At 43.0% G+C, this 19,655-nt stretch overlaps 1 protein-coding gene and 1 non-coding gene across 3 annotated transcripts in view; both read right to left on the reverse strand.

Annotated features, from left to right (window-relative positions):
- Nucleotides 1-9,233, reverse strand: part of TOX (thymocyte selection associated high mobility group box) — a 298,440-nt gene extending 289,207 nt beyond the window's left edge. The window contains exon 1 of one of the 2 annotated variants that reach the window (XM_019925288.3): nucleotides 9,094-9,233. In XM_019925288.3, the coding sequence (XP_019780847.1) occupies nucleotides 9,094-9,195 (102 nt within the window). In that variant the 5' untranslated portion in view covers nucleotides 9,196-9,233. The remainder of the gene's footprint in view (nucleotides 1-9,093) is intronic. The other variant, XM_033842927.2, reaches the window with a different exon arrangement.
- Nucleotides 9,234-11,197: 1,964 nt separating this feature from the next.
- On the reverse strand, nucleotides 11,198-11,304 carry LOC117308757 (U6 spliceosomal RNA). Its single transcript, XR_004522938.1, has one exon. It is a non-coding gene; the product is annotated as a U6 spliceosomal RNA (small nuclear RNA).
- Nucleotides 11,305-19,655: the final 8,351 nt, after the last annotated feature.

Here is a 19,655-nt window from a genome sequence, read left to right on the forward strand (position 1 = left end):
CAGTTGGTCCATTCTTTAATTAATCTTGCACATTATATTTCCCATCTCTGACCCACATATCAGAGGAAGGTGGTGAGGGGCAAGCTTGCTTGCCTGAAGTCAGGAACTACAAGAGGGCATTTCCCTCTGGAGCAGGTAGTCTCAACTTTATTTCATCTTCTTACACAGCATCATAGGCAACAGCTTCCATCCTAGCATCTCTCATTAGGTGCACTGACTCGCAATGCAGAAAGGGAAAAAGACGCCCCCTGGGGGCTTATCAGTATCTGAGAGAGGGAGATTACAGGCTACCTGTGTAGCTACACACACCCCATTTTCCCCAATTCACCTTGGACCCTCTAGAAAGGTTACTCTTTTCACTCCTTTCCTGAAAGAATCACTAGTCTACGACTTTGGAAGACACATTCATTTCAGTAAGGTAGCAGAAATAGAAGAAATGGACTGAGAAGATGGTATTTTTCTAAGGTCTACCACTGTTTGAATTTTTGAACATCTTTCCTCGTGTGATTGCTAAATAATCTACCTGTGCTGACTCCTTGATTCTCATAAAGGTGCTTTGATACAAACATTAATTATTTCCTCCTGTGGATACATGGAAGATTGGGACACAGGTGGATTACAGGTTTTAGTTTCAGAACTTTTACCAGACATCAAACAGTCAGGCTTCTGAAGAGAATGGGAAATAGAGCAGAAGGGAATCATATCCTTTCGGGGTTATATTTATTTTGCCCAGGGGGTAAGTCAACACAGGTTCAAGAGCCCCAGTTTTTATATGAAATCTTCAAGAAGAGTCTTTTCTTCAGAAAGGCCTAGGTGTTCCTCAGAAAAGATCCAGTTCTTTAGTCTTATTAAGGTATAATTTGCCCAATTAAAGCCCTAGCATTGTGAAAAGCATCATCTCATGTGAAATATGGCTACACTTCTTAAAAAGGAGTGGTAATGAGGCATTCCTACTGACCAGTATGACTGCCTTTGTTGTTGTTGTACACGTTGAGAGATTCTGCCATTTATGATAAATTCTCATGCATCTATGGGCAGAATATATCCAGGACCATGAGAAACACAGAAAAACACATGCTCACCCGAACACACACACACACACACACCCCAATTTCTCTGACTAGGTAACTTCCAGATAGGGGCTCAAAGACTTTAATGGAAAAGTATTCCATGCAGTAGCTGATAGTGTTACAATTGTAGATCAGATACCTGTAACTTACAAGTCACATAGTAACTCAAAACATTTTATATTTTCTTGGCCACTAGCAAAGCTTCTTATCAGCCAGCCACGGCCCTAGTTTGTTTAGGAGTCCTTTCAAGACAGTTTCATCAAAGCACGTAACTCAGGAATGAAAAACAATAAACACCTGGCTAATGCAGAACCATTAAAAACTCCAAAGTGAAAAATGGACAAACAGAAAAGCATTAACAGTGACATTGGTTTCATGACCTTTGTTATTATAAATATAAATCAATGATGATGTTTCATAAGTACAATGGAAATCTGAAAATAGATTTTAAAAGTTAACTTTTTAATCAAGGAAGGGAAACTTGCCTTACTTGCCTATTCAAACTAAAGAGATCTGGGAAGATATCAGCACCTCCTCCAGTGACAGAGCAGGGGGCTTCTTTCTGGCATCATCCCTCCTCTGATCTTTTCTGCCACACCATCAACATCCAGGCACAGAGCAATATAATGTTCCCATTTTCAAAATGAATGCTATAGGGAGGAAAATGTTATAACCAGGAAAGTCTCATTCAGGTTAATGTGAATTCCATGTCTCAAAGTATTACAGAAGAACTGCTAAAATTAACAGGCTTTTGGCACTTCCATTATAAACCACATTTCTAAGCAGTTTATAACTCCACTGTTTTTAATGAGAAATTACTCTTCGGGATGAAACTTGGCATGCATGGTTTAAAACAAAAAAATGCTCAAATTCATCAGGGCCGATGTAAGCTGTAGCCTCCTGGTGCTCTGCTTTCCTAGCGAGACAGTCCATTAAAAAATTCACTGTCTAGGGCTTCCCTGGCGGCGCAGTGGTTCAGAGTCCGCCTGCCGATGCAGGGGACGCGGGTTCGTGCCCCGGTCCGGGAAGATCCCACATGCCGCGGAGCGGCTGGGCCTGTGAGCCATGGCCGCTGAGCCTGCACGTCCGGAGCCTGTGCTCCGCAACGGGAGAGGCCACAACATTGAGAGGCCCGCGTACCGGAAAAAAAAAAAAAAATTCACTGTCTACAGCTGGCCCTATCAACCAATGGAGAACAAAAGCTATCTGACTATGGAAAGTGCACCTTCAAAGAAAAGATCAACTGAAAATACACTTGCTCTTGGGCATCCTCTGGGGACTGGTTCCAGGACTCCCCTCAGACACCCAAATCTGAGGTTTCTCAAGTCCCTTATATAAAGTGGTGTAATCCTCTCCTATACTTTAAATCATCTCTGGATTACTTATAATACCGAATATAATGTAAATGCTATGCTAATAGTTGTAAATACTATGTAAATGATATGTAAATAGTTGCTGCTGGTGCGCGGCAAATTCAAGTTTTGCTTTCTGAAACTTTCTGGAAATTTTTTCTCCAAATATTTTCCATCCAAGGTTGGTTAACTTGCAGATGTAGAACCTGCAGATATGGAGAGCCGACTGGATATCAATAACATCAAAGTGGAAGTAAATAAGAGAAAAAATATCTTCAAGATTGGTAAAAGTAAATATTACCCATGTTAAAATTTTAAATTCAGTTTAAACAAGGCAGCTTTCAAACATTTAGATGCTTCATGTGGAAGCTTCTTGCAGGCAAGATTATAGTTATGGTTTTGGGGGCCACAGTATTTATTAACAATGGTTTACCACAACCTTGTTTTCTCCTAAAGGTATACATTTTAGATTCTTAGATTTGGTTGTATACAGTATAACTTTTATCTTAAACAACTGATAATATTTTTTAAATGTAAATGTTAATAACATTTAATGAAGTCATGATAACTATATTTAATTTTCCTTGAGGTGTAAGTTAAATATTCTACCTTATGACTTCCCAGAAACCCTGAGATTCACGTTTGGATAAGCTAAGATGTAGGATGATAAAAGTAATTAGTTAAATAGGTTCTGCATTTCCAACTATTCCCGTCTTAGTCATCTATGCATATTCTGATAAGAACACATACATAGGCCAACCCACATACTCACTGTAAGTGTAACTCAGCTAACTTACTACGTGCAACTAAACATCAGGAGATCACAGCCCCACTTTCAGACTATTTTAGGGTCTAAATAAAGATTTTTCACCGATAGGGGATGTTCAAGGAGCTGATTTCAAGCTCTAAATACACTGCATAACATGTGCGGGGAGAGGTGAACTGTAAGAGCTTAGAAATACCCACCATGGTTTTCCTCTCAGCATCATGTCTTAGTCTATGTTTTCTTAGTCTATTATTCTAGGCTCCAATGTCATTCATTCAGATGGGGAAAAGGAGAGTAGCCTAGTTCAGGATTTTAAGAAGTGGATATGGGCCTGAGGACTGGCAGATTCCAACTTCCTTACCCCAAAGAAGGTCAGGTACTGGAGGAAGAACGGATTTGTTAACACGGTTATGATAACAATGATAGCAAGTAGAAAAGGGAGCATGGCGGCCAAGACAGCCACGATGGTGAGTCAAGCATCTGAGGAGAGGGAGGGCTTCAGGTTCGGAAGTGCACACCGCCCAGGTTCAGACCCAGACTGGGAAGGAGAAAAGCAGGGGAGGGGGAGTCGTTCCAGGATTGGGGGTGTTTGGGAAGGGCGTGAAAAGGAGGGAGGCAAGAGGCACCAGACGCACAGGCAGAGCAGCTGCTGAGGGCAGGCTTCCAGCAGGGCAGGGGGATCTCCATAGCTGAGAAATATCCCCAGGGTCTTTTCAACTTTCTAGGAAGTTAGCACAATGCTGGGAAGCAGTAGAATAAGTCATCCTTCATAGCTAAATAGGATTCTCATCCCTACCCCAATTCTCTAACCCAACCCTTTCTTTTTATTTTTTTTATTTTTTTGCGGTACGCGGGCCTCTCACTGTTGTGGCCTCTCCCGTTGCGGAGCACGGGCTCCGGACGCGCAGGCTCAGTGGCCATGGCTCACGGGCCCAGCCGCTCCGCGGCATGTGGGATCCTCCTGGACCGGGGCACGAACCCGTGTCCCCTGCATCGGCAGGCGGACTCTCAACCACTGCGCCACCAGGGAAGCCCCCATCCCTTTCTTGAATTGAGCCCATCACACAAAAAAAGTATGCCCACAAGAAATAGTTCCACACACCAAAACCCACATTGGAGACCCAGTTTTGGTACCAAGAAAACCATTCTTAAACTTGGACCTTTCCCTACTTCTTTCAGGTTCAAGTACCTTACTTCTTTCCTCTGTTCTAAGCCCTTGCAATCATGTCATTTAAGAAAAACTACAACAAGCAACTAAGATCATATTGAAATATCAGTTTAGTTTTTCCAACGAAGCAAAATATCAAAACGTTCCTTAGGATCGTCACTCAGTAACTTCTAACACGTACGATAAACTGTGAGAACACTAAACCATGCGAGCATGTTAGAAATAACATCATGAGCTCCAAAGCTCAAAACTGTAATTGTTGCATAGACATTTAAAAGTGGAGTTTATGACACTGAAGTATCCCACAAAGTCAAGATAGCTAGCTACATTTGAGGGTTTTGTATGCTATCTGATTTAGTGGCCAAAACCATATGATTGCTCGACTTACGCTCTTACCTATAAATTTATTTAAAACGTACTTAAAGACCTCAAAACTTATGAAAGATGCCAGCTTAATAACACTCCCACGGGAGTTTTAATTACACTAACGATGTTCAGAGTATTGACTATGAATTTCCCGAAGTCCTAGAAGTTATGGGGGTGGGTGGAGAGCTAATCAAGCATGATGCTCTAGATTACTTATAACCCTCCCCTTCTGCCTCCTCCTTTTTCTTACATTTATTGAAGTAGAAATGATGACTCCATCATAATGTGCTTGCCAATCCTGTATTTTAGACAGGATGACTTTTGCCCCATTGCAGTACAATACGTAATACTCTAAATAGGAAAATATACTCGAAGGAGATTTTGCAGAGATGATAATAAATCTTGTTTTGCTCAGAAGTTATCAAATGTCTAATGTTAGCCCTGACATTTTAACGCAGAGTTCATCACAAATAGGTCCTTCCTCCTATGTTTATGTGAAAAGATTATACACTGTCCTCCCTCATTTCAATGATAAAAGCCCAATATTCCAAACGCCCATTATTCTTCACTCTGTATATAGCCAGTATGGGTTTGTGTTTTGAACTTCCTTGTGTCTAAATCAACCAAAGAAAGATTCAGGACCTGATTCCACAAAAGCAACCGCTGAGAACAGTAAAGACCATTATTTCCTCTCCCACTGCTGGCAGAGGTCAGCATCCCTGTCATTAGCCATGTCATAACATAATTGTATTACTACTCCTTCTGTGGGCAGATACTGAGCAATAACTGAACACATCATATCATTGCAAAAATGAAAAAGTGCCACTTCTTTGTCCCAATTTAGCATAAAATCAGTGAAAACAATCTTCAGAAATGACACCGCACTAAGAAACTGAAAGGAACTGTTATTACTCTGTGGGTATATATTTAAACTGATGCTCTGACACCTTCAACTAGAACCAAAAAAGAGGACTCTATTTTACTACTGGACTCCAATTGTGAGCTCCTATAATCCAATTTCTTTTGGTAACATTCACCTCAATTAAGGGATACACTGTTACTTAAGATGGCCTTAATTAGACGAAACTCCAGTGTGGTACCCATCTCTCAATGTCTGAAATATAGCCATGCTTTAAGTTGCCAGAGGTGACCACTGTTACTTCCAGCCTACATGTTTCTGTCCAGCCTATGAGCTACACTGCTATTTCAAAGGCTGACCTATATACAGCAACGTGCCATCCGTTCTGGCTGTTTGTATAAGAGATGCCTCGCACAGTTGCCATAACCAGCATTGTTGCATTGTTCTCACTTTTCTCCTGCAATGGGCTATGTGAAAATGGAGGCCAGTTTGCACAGTGATGTGCTCATAACGTAATGTGCTCTTACGATAGAGCGATACTAAATTAAACTGTTTTCCAAAAAATTCCTCCCACAGAGTTTATTAACTGAACAATGTAAGTAGTGTTTTGGCAAAATCTATAGAGCAGCAGTGCTGGAAAATGTCAGCAAAGTGAAACAACCTCATTTTAGTTTAGAAAAGCTTCAGGAAGGGGATATTCATTTTCTGGATTAGGGTCTCTTCTGACATTGAAAAAAATGTCACTGGAGAAACTAGTTACAACTGTGCGCTGCTGCAGCACAGAAAGATACTGGTTCCTCTGGGATTCAGCACACTGACTTTAGTACAGTGTTGACAGATTTTAAATAAAGACAATTAGTAATTTATGATCTTTTCATCCTATTGAAAACAAATAACCTGACAAAGTGACTGTTTCTTGTAATAAACTACGTATTCATGACACCTCTGAAAGAGACAAGGTTTACTTTGCAGTCTCCTCTCTCTGGGAGAAGTCGGGTCCAACTTGTTTTTACTAAATGTGGATACAGATTTCTTATTTCACCTCTTTCAAACTTCTGCCCACCTTTCAGATCCCTGCAGATCTACCTGAGTCACGGTAAAAATGAATTCTGGTTGACTACATTCTAAGCAACTAAAACTGTGGAGTTGGACAGAAATTTTGTGCCAATGCTAATCATGATGGAGTAGAAAACACTAGTGCCCGGGTTTTCTGGGGCCTAGCAAACCTACTCAGTACACTGAATATAAGCTGGGATCAGTGACAAATATATTTGTTAGACTGCTACCCAGAGAAAGGCAGGAGCAGACATCCTGTGAGAAACATTTCCATGAAGTCTCTTCCTACTATTAAAAGTGTATCTTATGACTGTGCATCTTTAAAAATCCATTATTCCCTGGATAAGTAAAGTAGAAGACTTGCATCTAGTCTATAGAAAGGGTGGCTAATTTGCATTTTAAAAGAACAGTTTGCTCCTCATACACCGGGTGACTTAAAAGGAACTTCAATGAGCTAGTAAAGAAATTCTGAAGACTTTCTAAATTAATTTATTCAATTCACAGCACAACCCACTAAAATTATTTAAAGCACTTAATTGGAAAATGATTTAATATATTGGAGTAATTCTTGATTTTCCAAAGCATTTAACTTTTAAATTAAATCTGACCCTACCATCACAAGAATGACGAGTGACATGTGTATCCAAGTCATTACCTTCTTTTTGGAGCCTAAAATCACTGATAAATTTAATAGGATTTGTCCAGTTTCATTGCCAAAATGTTTCTGACCTTTTGGTTCCAATTACTACTGCGGAATATGTCTTTACCATCCAAGATAAGACTGCTACTTTATTATTATGGCTAGTAGTAGTAGTGTTATAAGCAAAAATAAAATGCTGCAAACACAAAAGACCTGCTCATGAAGGCAAAACAGACTGTATTACCAACAAATAATGAAACTTCATCACGCAAACTTCTCTGGCCAAAGGTACCCATGCCTTCCAACTTGCCCCTAGTTAAAAGGGCCCCTTCTGGCAGGATGAGAAGCCTTTCTGCCTTGCACAAGACTAGATTTCCCTGGTTTCTAACTTGCCTAAACATCATCAACACATGCACATCCCTTTTCCTGGGTTTTGCACTGTACACACGGCATCGGGGAGTTTCTCCACGGGGTGATATTTTGTGTGTGTGTGTGTGTGTGTGTGTGTGTGTGTGTCGACTGACCAAGACTCGGAGTTGCGAGTTCGTTGCGTGATGGGGAGCCCGGGGGCTGAGGATGCAGCGCGCTAAATACCTCTGTATCGCGTAAAAAAGCTGTTTGATGATGACTCGCCACCAGGCAAATGTTACTAGTCCCAACGATTTATCCAGCGGAATTCACCGAGGGGCCGACACGGAATTGCTCGCAGGGGCTGGGAGTATCTGACAGGGTTACCACGGAGCGGGAACTGGGCGTCTAAACGTCTCGCCCTGAGTCTCAGAGAACTCCATTCTCCCCGCCACGTTCACCGGGCGGATATGCTTAGACACGTCCCAAAAGCCCGAGGCGAGGACAGCCGTGGACCTGCGGCTGCTCTCGGAGTCTGGTCCCCGCGCGTTCTCCCTCCGCGGGCTGAGAGTTCGAGGAACCCCGAGAGTCATCCCCTCCCTACGTACGCCCTGACTGCTGCATCCTTCGGACGAGCGGACCTCCGCGGTAGACCCGGTCACCCCCATGGCCCGCCTCGCCCCGGGCCCCCGCGGCCTCGGCACCTGGGGTCACCGGGCTGTGAGCATAGCCCAGCCCGGGACCTGCTTCAGCCCCGCGCCGAGGGCGGCAGCTTTGGACGTGAACGCGACGCGCTCGCCCGGCTCCTAACAAACTTGCTGTTTCTGCGCGCACCCCTGGGCGGGAGCTGTCCCCCGGCCCCGGCGCCCCGGCGGCACCCCGGCCCCCAGGCCGGCGCCCGGACCGGTTCGGGAAAACAAAAGCGTTGCGGAGCGCTGTGCCCGGCGGGGGGCGGGGGCGTCTCCCGGGTCCCGGCACCCCGACTCCCGGCGGCTCCCCCTGGCAACTAATCCCGGGCGGGGAAGCGGTGCCACGAGCCCCCACCGCCGGGAGAGCAGGGAGGGAGGGAGAAGGGGAAACCAGAAAATAAACGGAATTCTCCCACTCTCTGCCTGTGTTCCCGGACCCCAGACACACCCCCAAAGTATTCCGCCGTTCTTTCCTAATTTTTTTCAACGCCCCCCCGGCAAACCTAGGCAGGGAGCCTTAGTCGCGAACAGCAGGAAGGAAAGGATCGAGCAAATCGTGTCACTTTCCGCACCATCGCGGGGGCCGGGCAAAGCCCGGGAGCGGCTCCGCAATATTTACTCCCCGAGGGCACGCAGGGCAGCCGCGGGCTGCGAGCCGAGCGCGCCCGGGACCGGCCTCGGGCGACCGACCGCCCGGCCGCCCAGCGGGCTCGCCGCCGCCGCCCCCCTCCCGGGACCGAGCACTCAGAACACGGTGGAAACAAAAGCAGAGCATTCACCTTGTTGCAATAGTAGGGGTCCAGGCAGGGAGAAGGTCCCAGACAGGGAGCGTCGGGCGCAGCGGCGGGCTGGGCTGGAGGTGGATAAAATCTTACGTCCATTTCACTTTCACATCAAGCAACTCCTTTTCTTTGCCTTTTTCAAAAAAGTGTCCAGCAAAACAAGCTTAGACGGAACAGAGAGAGGTGTCTGGACTCAGGAGTAAGAGAAACACCTTCCTTCCCTCACATCCGTTTGTGGTTTGTTTAAGAAGAAGAGGAGAAAAAAAAAAAAAAAAAAGAAAAAGAAAAGGGGGGGGAAGCGCTCAACTCTCCCCCAAGCCGCGGCGCGCACCCGTCGGCGCCGAGCGCGCAGCCTGCTCCGCCGCCGCCGCCTCCCGGCCCCGCCGCCGCCGCCGGGCAGGTAACTTCATGCGCTCATTGTCCCCCCCGCCCGCCCCCCCATCCCCGCCTCCCGCGCCCCTCGCCGCCCGGCACACGCGCTAGCGCTCGGGCTCTAGGTACTGGGCGTTTTATTGGAGTCTCTGAGTTGCTCTGCTTTGAGTTTATTTTCTCCACCTTGGAGGCCTGGGATGGGGGGAGGACTGGAGAAGGAGACGGGGCGGGAGGTGGGGGTTTGTGAGCGCCCGGGGCCGGGCGGGGTGGAGTGCGCGGCACGACGCGGGCTGCTCGCGGCCCAATGGCGGCCGCTCGGGGCCGGGGGCCGGCGGAGGGTGGAGCGAAGGAGGAGGAGGAGGAGAGCGCTGCCGGGCCCGGGCCGAGGCGGCGGGACCCCGGGGACCCTCCGCTGCGCCCGGGCCACGCTCCTCCGGGCCAGCGCGTCGCACACAAAGGGGCCGGCGAGCCCGAGCCAGCTGCGACCGCGGGGCACGGCGGGGAGCGCGCAGCCAGGGGGCGCTGTGGCGCAGCCCGCCCCGCAGCCCCGCCCCCGGCCCCGCCCCGGCCCCACCCCGCTCCCACCGCCCCCTCCGCGGCGGTCCCCACCTCTTTCTCTGCGTCCCGCACCTCCCGCGGCGCGGCCGTTCCCCACCCCGCTGTCTGCTCCCCCAGCCCTATTCCCACTTTCTGGTGGAGGTGACTTTTCCGGGCAGCGCCGCTCTCGGGGCTGGGAGCCCTCAGGGAGCGCCAACCCTCTGCGTGCTGAGAGTGGGCCACTGTCCCAGGGACGCGAAAGGACTGCAGGGTGTGGATGGGCTGGAAGGGTCTCCCCTCTCCTGCTGCTCGCTCCCGCCTCCAGCCCTCCCCTCCCCGTGATCTCTGTCCCCCAGGAGGGTTTGCGAAGGCTAGGGCTGCCTTAAGGACTCGCAAAGACCACAGGGGTAGTTCAAAGGGTAAATAGAAAAACAATGATCAGCACACAAGATTGGGCTAGAGGGAAAACACGTGGGCTTGCTAATTGCCCATTACTGGATTCTTGTCCTTTTCGAGTTGGAAGCCCAGTAATTCTCTTGGAGGTCCACGGAAGACCTGGAATCAGCCTCCCTATTTCTCTGTTCCGTAAGTGGGACGAGGACAGCTCCAGTCACGTTTTCCCGCCTTACTTCTCAAACCCGGAAACTTGGAACTTCGTGTCTCCTGGTGGTTGGAAAGTTTGGCGGATCTTGGCCGCTGTCCAACAGATTTATTCCCGAGGCTCTGTCCTTGGTGGGAACTCCAACAGGAATGGGCGATAGTTACCCTCCCAGGAGGGAGCAGCCCCGAACACTGGACCCAAGGCCCTACAAAGAAGCCTGGAAATACTTCATCTGTTCCACTTGTTTCTGGCGCCAAGAAGGGTACTAATAACATTTCACCACCGGGCACAGCCTTCTAGTGCACGTTGATTGCCAACTGCTCCGTATAACTTTCCCATAGCTATGTTGCTTCCTCTGCAATTGAGAGCGTCAGTCACGTACAAGCAGAGAGATCTGAAAGAAAATCTATGAGGACAGTATAAGGAATGATAAAATGAACATCACTGGGCGTCTATACATGGCTCCTTTAGGAACATTTTGTTAAGCATTGCTTTATACTTCTTACAGCCTTTTTCTTGTAAGCCATGGTTTTCTTTCTTCCCTTCATCATTTTTTTTAAACATCTTTATCGGAGTATAATTGCTTTATAAAAAAATATGGAACGCTTCACGAATTTGCGTGTCATCCTTGCGCAGGGGCCATGCTAATCTTCTCTGTATCATTCCAATTTTAGTATATGTGCTGCCGAAGCGAGCACACCCTCATCATTTTTATAAGTGGCAAGAATCCAGCTTTCTCCCTACCTCCAGATTAACATGGTGCAGATTGGTGTAGGGAGAGAGAAGTGTAAGAAAAAATAATTTTTCCCCACTGGATTCAGAAGAGCCTCCATATTTCCAGATCATTCAAGGCACAAAATAAAAAGTAGAAAATATGTTCTTTCTTTAAATAAAGGTCTTTATAATAAAATTTAAATGAAGTTTTGTGGTTTGTAACATCAGTGTTCAAATTTCAATTGTAGATGCTAAAATGTGCCTATATGCATTTTCTTCCATGATTAAAAAAAAAACTTTTAGGTTTAAATTAAACATTTCTAAGCTTAAATTTCTGTCAGCGATCCAGCATTTATTACCATCGTATTACATCTCTTCAAAATTGGATTTTTAAAAACTTCCTTAGCATCTGTAATTGATTTCTGTTCGATGGCCTTGTGAACATCAGAAGATGAAATAGTTCAGGGCAGAAACAATATTATCATCAACATCTTGACACATGGGGGAAGATAACGATGTCTCCACTTTGCTCCACAGACTTACCACTTTCCTCTGTCTCGAGGGAAAATCCACGTGCAGTGTGTAGAGTCAAAATGATGTGTTTGTGTGTGCGTGGTGTGGTATTATGGGTAAGAATGTGAACCGTTGATAAAAAAGCTCTTCACTCCAATCACTCATATATGGAGAGTAGCCCCTGAAGGTCAGTGGGGAGTGGAGATGAAAATGGTGCGAATGATCAGTCATGCCTGTGTGATGATGTCTCCATAAAAATCCCAAAAGTACGGGGTTCAGAGAGCTTCTGGGTTGGTGAACAGTGGAGGTGCTGGGAAAGTGGTGGCCCTGGAGAGGGCATGGCAGCTCTGTGCCCCTTCCCAGGTACCTTGCCCTCTGTACCTCCTGCATCCGTTTGTTCCTCTATATCCTTTGTTATGCCCTTACATATTCAACTGCTAAACAGTAGTCAGCTGTTTTCCTGAGTTCTGTGGGCCACTCCAGCGAATTAATCAAACCCGAGGAGGGGGCCATGGGAACCTCTGATTTATAGCTGATCGGTCAGAAGCACAGGTAACAACCTAGACTTGCAATTGGTATCTGAAGTGTGCATGTGTTTGGTGCGGGGGGTGGGGGGGGTGGCAGTCTTGTGAGAATGAGCCCTTATCCCGTGGGATCTGATGTTATCTGCAGGTAGATAGTGTCACAGTTGAGTTCAATTGCAGGACATTCAGCTGGTGTCACAGAATTGCCTGATGTGGAGAAAACCCACACATCTGGTGTCAGAAGTGTTGAGTATACTAGTAGCGTAAGAGCAAAGGAGAAACACAGGAGGAGGGCCGAGTTTTACCCAACTCACGAGGGAATGTGAGCTGTTGGTAAAAAATTTTAAAATCCTTAACTCCAATCCCTCATACATAGAGAGTAGACCGTGAGGGTCATCTCAGTGTAATCGGAAAAAATAGTCTCTTTACAATGCTCCACCCAAGACCTATCATGTATTGAATGGGTGCACTTCTACCAAGAAAAACTTGGGGGAATTTGAATAGCTCGACCTCTGAGTAAATCTTATTACTTTGGAAGATAAAATAGTAGAGAGTCATTATATTACTTTTCAATTTCTGGAACATTTAACTCTATATCACAGCTAAGTGTACTCGTTTGTCCATTTATTCATGTATTTGTACATTCTTCAACAAAGCCATATGAACGGGGGGCGGGGGGAAGCACTATGCTATATGTTGTGTGTAGGTTAACATATAAAAACAAATTACTTAAAACGGTTTCTTCTTTAGATGAGTTTAGAGTCTTATCCAGCAGTATTTCCAACATTGTTTGGTCAGTGGAGTCACCTCAGCAGCTTTGAAAAATACTTGTGCCCGGGGTCCTCCTGCATAGAATCTGATTCAATTCATTTAGGGTAGGGTCTGGGCAACAAAACATGAATGAATTATTGTATAAGGTCCAAAATACAGTTTGGTCATCTGAACTAGGGACTTTATATACTCTCATTACCAGAAAGCATGTGTCTATGAAGGAAACATCTCCGTACTTGCATTGATGTAATAATATGGATAGCTACAATATATAAAATGCCTCCTATATCCTAGACCTGGTCCTCATTTCTTTACCTTTAATTTCACTGTCTCATTTAGTTTTACAAGTTACATTGGAAATCCTAACCAGTAATTACAAACCACACTTAGTCTTTGATTTGGTACCCTGAACATTACCCATCTTCATTTTAATTATGGTTTCATAAATTGTAGTGTTTTCAAATTTGCAGTTGTTTTCCTTGACCACATTTTATGTTTACTGATTCTTTGTACTATGTCGGTAAGTCCTAAATCTTGTAGTAATGTCTCCAAATTACATACAGAATGTGTTACTTTACGGAAAATATCCCCTGGACAGTTCATCCTATCCGTGATGAGAGTCTTATAAAAATCATTCAACAACAAAGTGGTACTTCCTGAGGGACTTTTTTATTAGGTTTGGGAGTTAGTTTTTCTCTGAGGGAGACTCCCTCTATATATGTACTATGAGAATGAAACATAGGAATTTATTGTGAAATACCAAATTTTAAAACTAAAATCAAATTATACCATATTTTATAACTAAATTAATATTCAGTCTTTCACTGGCCTCTTATTTAAGGGTGACCTTTCCAGTAAAACGAATGCCTCAGTCTCTCCTGTAGAAGAGAAGACCTGTTCTTTTTACAGACCATTCATTTGAACCTCATTGGGCCACCTTCTGTTTTAAGGCACCTCATTATGCATGTGTATATAGGTTGACCTTCCTAACAAGGTTATGGGGTGAAATAGCTGTTTGTTTCCTTAGAACCTAACCAACCCGGAGTCCTACACGTTTTAAAGTTTCGAAAAACATCATTAATGGTTTTGATGGGAAAGGTTTACATTTTATCAACTCGCTAGTTAGAATTTACTGTTGTCCAGAGTCATTCAATATTTTTCTAAAGTAATTCAAATGTAAACTAGACTGATATGCAATACATAATATAATGCAACAGGAGAACGCAGAGTACTGAAGTTTATTTCCTGGGGAGACTAGCGAGAAATAACTAGATTCTAAGTCTTTCAACCAGAAAATAAAGGATTTCAGAATGATGAGGAAAGTTTGAAGGAAATGATATAGGGCCCACGGATACCTCACATGGTACTCAATGACTCATAAAATGCAGTATTTTTTTACATAATATGGGAAGTGTGCCATGCTTGTACATTGTACCATTGAGTGTGGTACAGTACTTTGATCTTCAACAATATACAACATTTGTGGCATAATAGCTATAATAGGACTATTCAGCTATTTTACACAGCAATAATCCAGTCCTCTCTCATCAGGATAAACTGTGAGGACAAATCCTTTCAAAATCAGAATTAGTTCCTTGTAGAAGAGGGAGGCTACAATTATGCCTTAAATAGGAGCAGCTGCAACATGGTATCGGCCTGCAGAGTGGCAGTGAAGTGTTTTTCCAATGCAATTAAATGGGTTTTTCTTTAATGCAAACTAATGTTCTATAAAAAGTCAACTGCAAGGTGAGGAGGTGTGGGATTGATGAGATGAAAGGCACAAGCATTTTGCTTACCTGAGTTAATATTCCTGCCTTGGTAAATGATATTTTGGTGAAAATGGGTAATCCAGCCTCCTACTTTCCCATGAAGTGGGCCCAAAGGGGAAACAGAGTAGCACAAAGGAAAGAATTCTCTTTCCCTTGTACACCCTGTGTCTTCTTTCAAAATGTGTTCAAAGCTATGTTTTGTTATTGTTGCTTTTCAAAAAGATATGATGAGTCAACAGCAACACTTCGATTTAAACAAGAAAGGGAGCCCTTGGGTAGAAAAATCTCAATATAACTCATGGGACTTAAACTAGTCAGCACCTACCTCCACGGTGAGACAAAGAGGGAAGGGCACTTCGTTTCTGACCATCGAGATGATTAAAGGATTGGAAAATAAGACCTTTAAGAAAGACGAAAGGACCGGAGAGGGTCATACTGACAGGCAATGTAATACCTTCAAATTGTGTCCGGAGAGGGTAATACTGACAGGCAATGTGATATCTTCAAATTGTGTATCTCAAGAGTTCTTTGACAAATGGCCAGAGAACACCTCCACTGAAGATACGACATAAAGAACTGGATGTAATTCTAGAGCACTGAGGATTTAGTCACACATGAAAATAATTTCCCCCAGCGATCTTGAATGTATTGCCAAAGGAGTGTGGGCTCTCCTTAGGATAGATTTTAAAATCTCGGCACCCAGAGAAAATTTGTGAAGTCACCTAAGCACCCACTGACACCCCTCCTCTTCTTGAAATACTCCTTCCTTAGAAAAGGTCCAGTGGACAGAGGGTTTGAACTTAGCTCTAATTATCTAAAGGGTTTCGTGCTCATAAATTTTAGTTAGGACGAAGTTCATCCAAAAAATGAACGAAGACATCTCCTGTAGCTCTTTGAAATCTAAAAAATGCTTTCTTTTACATTAGCTCTCATTCCTGAGTATTGTCAAGGACATTGGTTACAAACAGAAATAGCAACACCTGATTTTGCAGGCAAAATTTAAGATATGATACAAAACTAGGAATTAAAATATTTAATATATTTTTAGAATGGTACTTTTTAAAAAAGGATACTCTCAAATGATAGAGATGGCCTTTTGGGATGGTCTCAGAGCCAAGGATGAAAGAAAAGGAATCCTCCTCCTTCACTATACTGTATTGTAATGCATAGCCTTCAATTCGCTAATTCGAAAATCACACATTTTTAAGACAGCAAGAGACTCTTCAGCTCCCATTTGATTAGGCAAGTGACTCTTCACCCTTAACCTTCCCCGTTTCCACCTGTAGTTCCTGATCTCTGCCCTGATTAAGTACTCACTGCTTCCTTCCACTATAAAGCTACTTATACTTGACCTTTACATAATGCAATTACCTGTCTATCCATGTATTGCTTTAATGTTTCCATTTTGTTCCTACTGGCATTCCAACATGTCTGTCTGTGTAAATGTGTTTGATGCTCTATTATAAGCTCCTGGAGGGACGGGACAGAATCTCTTTAGATGGGATCGGTGGCCCTCATATATCAAGTCCCTAAAAAGTGTTCTTTGCAAGAAGACAACTTAACTTGTATATTTTTCCTTGGTCTCAGAAAGATTTAACTTAGGAAGCTATTGGTAAAGATTCAGGATGTCATAATATGTAAACACTTCCACTGTATTGACAAGTTGGGAAGGGTTACAATAGTGCTATATTCTCTATGTTGCCTCATCTGGATTATTATGGTTGGATATCACTTATAGTTAAGGAAACCACTATTAAGGTCCCTCTATATACCCATACCCTCTATATACTGCTTTACCCAACTATAACCTCTAGAATAGAAATTAACCAGAGAAAGAATGGAGAAAAGTGCATTTAAACAGAGAGAAGAGCATAAAGAGAGTCAAAGAGGCTTTCAAGACAAAGAAAAGTTTGGGAACAATCAGAACAAGCAACTGGGTATATGTTGTAGTTTTTAAGGTGCCTGGTATTAGGACAGAGGGATGGGAGTCACGGAGAGGGAATCAGATCCCTGAAAGTTTGTCTAAAAGCTGGAACTTCATCGTGAAGGGACTGGGGATTCTTGAAAGGCTTTTATATAGGAGCTGACTCTGATATATTTGTATTATAATATTTTATGGACAATGGGATTTTCATTACAGTAAGGATTTCATAAGCAGTTGTAGGAGTTTGTGACTAAAGGAGTAACCCGGGTACTCCCTTTACTCAGATTTTGTTAATGCGCCATTTTCATAGTTGTGGTTTATAAATACACCTGGAAAATATTAAACCGTGCAACGTGACACTCTGTGATCTACCTATCTCTTCAGCCTAATCTTTTCCCGTCCTCACAATCAACCCCCGAATTATAAATTACAGCAAATACTAAATTGGTTAGACAGGACTACAGCCCCTTAATCTCAATTCTGAACTTCAAAAAGCTCGATAACTTGAAGTTGTTTCATGGAATATTCAGCAGCAAGATCTAGAGGCAACATCTAATCTGAACTGACAAGATGCTCTCTATAGAATTTATTGCTCCTACTTGGTGACTATATGTTTTGCTGCAGATAGTATTGTGTTTGATTATGGGGTGCTACCCCAAATCTGGCATCAAGTGGGGGGGGTTATTTAATATACTGTATAAGCTTTCAAAAATTCAAAAACTGTGAATTTCAAAACACATTTGGCCCATAGGGTCTCAGATAGGGGATTATGGACCAGCACTTGTAATAATTTAAAGTCACCATGATTTTTTTTTGAAGCAAATCCACTGAGAAATAATTTACCTACAATAAAATCTGCTAATTTTAAATGTGCAATTTGATGAGCTTGAGAAATATATACATTTGTGAACCATCTTCACAATCATATAGAGCATCTCCATCAGTCCAGAAGTTTCCCTTGGCCCCTTTGCAGTCAATCCTCTCCCCAAATCCCCAGTGCCCAGAAACACTTGACCTGATTTTTGTCACTCTAGCTTTGTTTTTTCCAAAAGTCATATAAATGGAATCTTTCAATATGTGGTCTTTTATGTCTGATTTCTTTCTCTTAGTAAAATGTGTTTGAAATTCATCCACATTGTCAAGTCTATTAGTAGCGTGCTCCTTTTTATTGCTGAGTAATATTCCATTATGAATATAACACAGTTTTGTTTATCCATTCATTGGTGATGAGCATGTGGGTTTATTTTAGCTCTAAGTACTATGAATAAAGCTGCTATAAAAATCCAAGGGTAGGTACTTGTATGGACGTATGTGTTCATTTCTTTTGGGTAAATGTCTAGGAATGTGACTGCTAAATTGTATGGCAAATGCATGTTTAAATTTATAAGAAATTTCCAAACTGATTATACCCCTTTTCATTCCTGCCAGGAATGTATGCAAGATTTGATTGCCCCCAATCCTTGTCAACACTTAGCACTGTCAGTCTTTTTAAGTTTAGCCATTCCAGTGGGTTTGTAATCATATTTTTAAAATTTAATTTCGCTAATCACTAATGATGTTGAACATCTTTTCATATGTTTGTCACTAGTATATATTTTTTTAATGAAAGGTTTTTTGTGTTTTTTAAAATTTTTATTATTTATTTATTTTTGGCTGCACTGGGTCTTCGTTACTGCGCGCAGGCTTTCTCTAGTTGTGGTGAGCGGGGGCTACTCTTCATTGTGGTGCGCGGGCTTCTCATTGCGGTGGCTTCTCTTGTTGCAGAGCACAGGCTCTAGGCGCGTGGGCTTCAGTAGTTGTGGTGCATGGGCTTAGTTGCTCTGTGGCATGTGGGATCTTCCCGGACCAGGGCTCAAATCCATGTCCCCTGCATTGGCAGGTGGATTCTTAACCACTGCGCCACCAGGGAAGCCCACTAATATATCTTTTTTGATGAAGAGTCTGCTAAAAGCTTTTGCCTTTGTAAGATTGGGTTGTTTTTCCACTTGTTAATGAGTTGTATGAGTTCTAGATATAAGTCCTTTATCAGAATCTATAAAAAAACTACTAAACTAGTAAGTGAGTTTAGCAAGGTTGTAGGGTAAAATGTCAGTATGAAATAACAATTCTATTTTTATATGCTAGCAAGAAACAGTTGGAAATTGAAAAAATAATTTATAATAGCATCAAAAATGTGAAATACTTTGACACAAATTCCATAAAATATACATAAAACCCGTGCACTAAAATTTGCAAAACAATGCTGGGAGAAATGAAAGTAGACCTAAATAAAGAGAGCTATACTATGTTCATAGTATGAGGGCCTTCATATAATTAAGATATCATTCTGCCCAAAATGATCTATAGATTCAATGAAATCCCAGTAGAAATCCTAGAAGTTTTTGTTGAAAGCAATAAGATGATTTCAAAATTTTTATGGAAATGCAAAGGACCTAAGCAATTTTTAAAAGGCATAAAGTTGCAAGAATTACACTACTTTACTTTAAGACTTAAAGTTACAATAATGAAGACCACATGATAAGTACAGACATACAGATCAACTGAACAAAATAGAAGTCTAGAAATAGACCCATTAATACATGGTCAATTGATTTTCAACAAAGGTGTCAAGGTAATTCAGTGGGAAAATGATAGTTTTTTCAACAACTTCTCCTGAAACAATTGGATATCCATATGCAAAAAATAAACTCTTCACACCATGTACAAAGCTTAACCCTAAACAGAGCACAAACTTAAATGTAAGAGCTAAAACTATAAAAATAATACAAGAAAATATTGGATGAAACTGTGACTTGGATTAGACAAAGCTTCCCTAGGACAAAATTCAATTTGAT

The sequence above is a fragment of the Tursiops truncatus genome, chromosome 17 (genome assembly GCF_011762595.2).
Source record: "Tursiops truncatus isolate mTurTru1 chromosome 17, mTurTru1.mat.Y, whole genome shotgun sequence".
NCBI lineage: Eukaryota > Metazoa > Chordata > Mammalia > Artiodactyla > Delphinidae > Tursiops > Tursiops truncatus.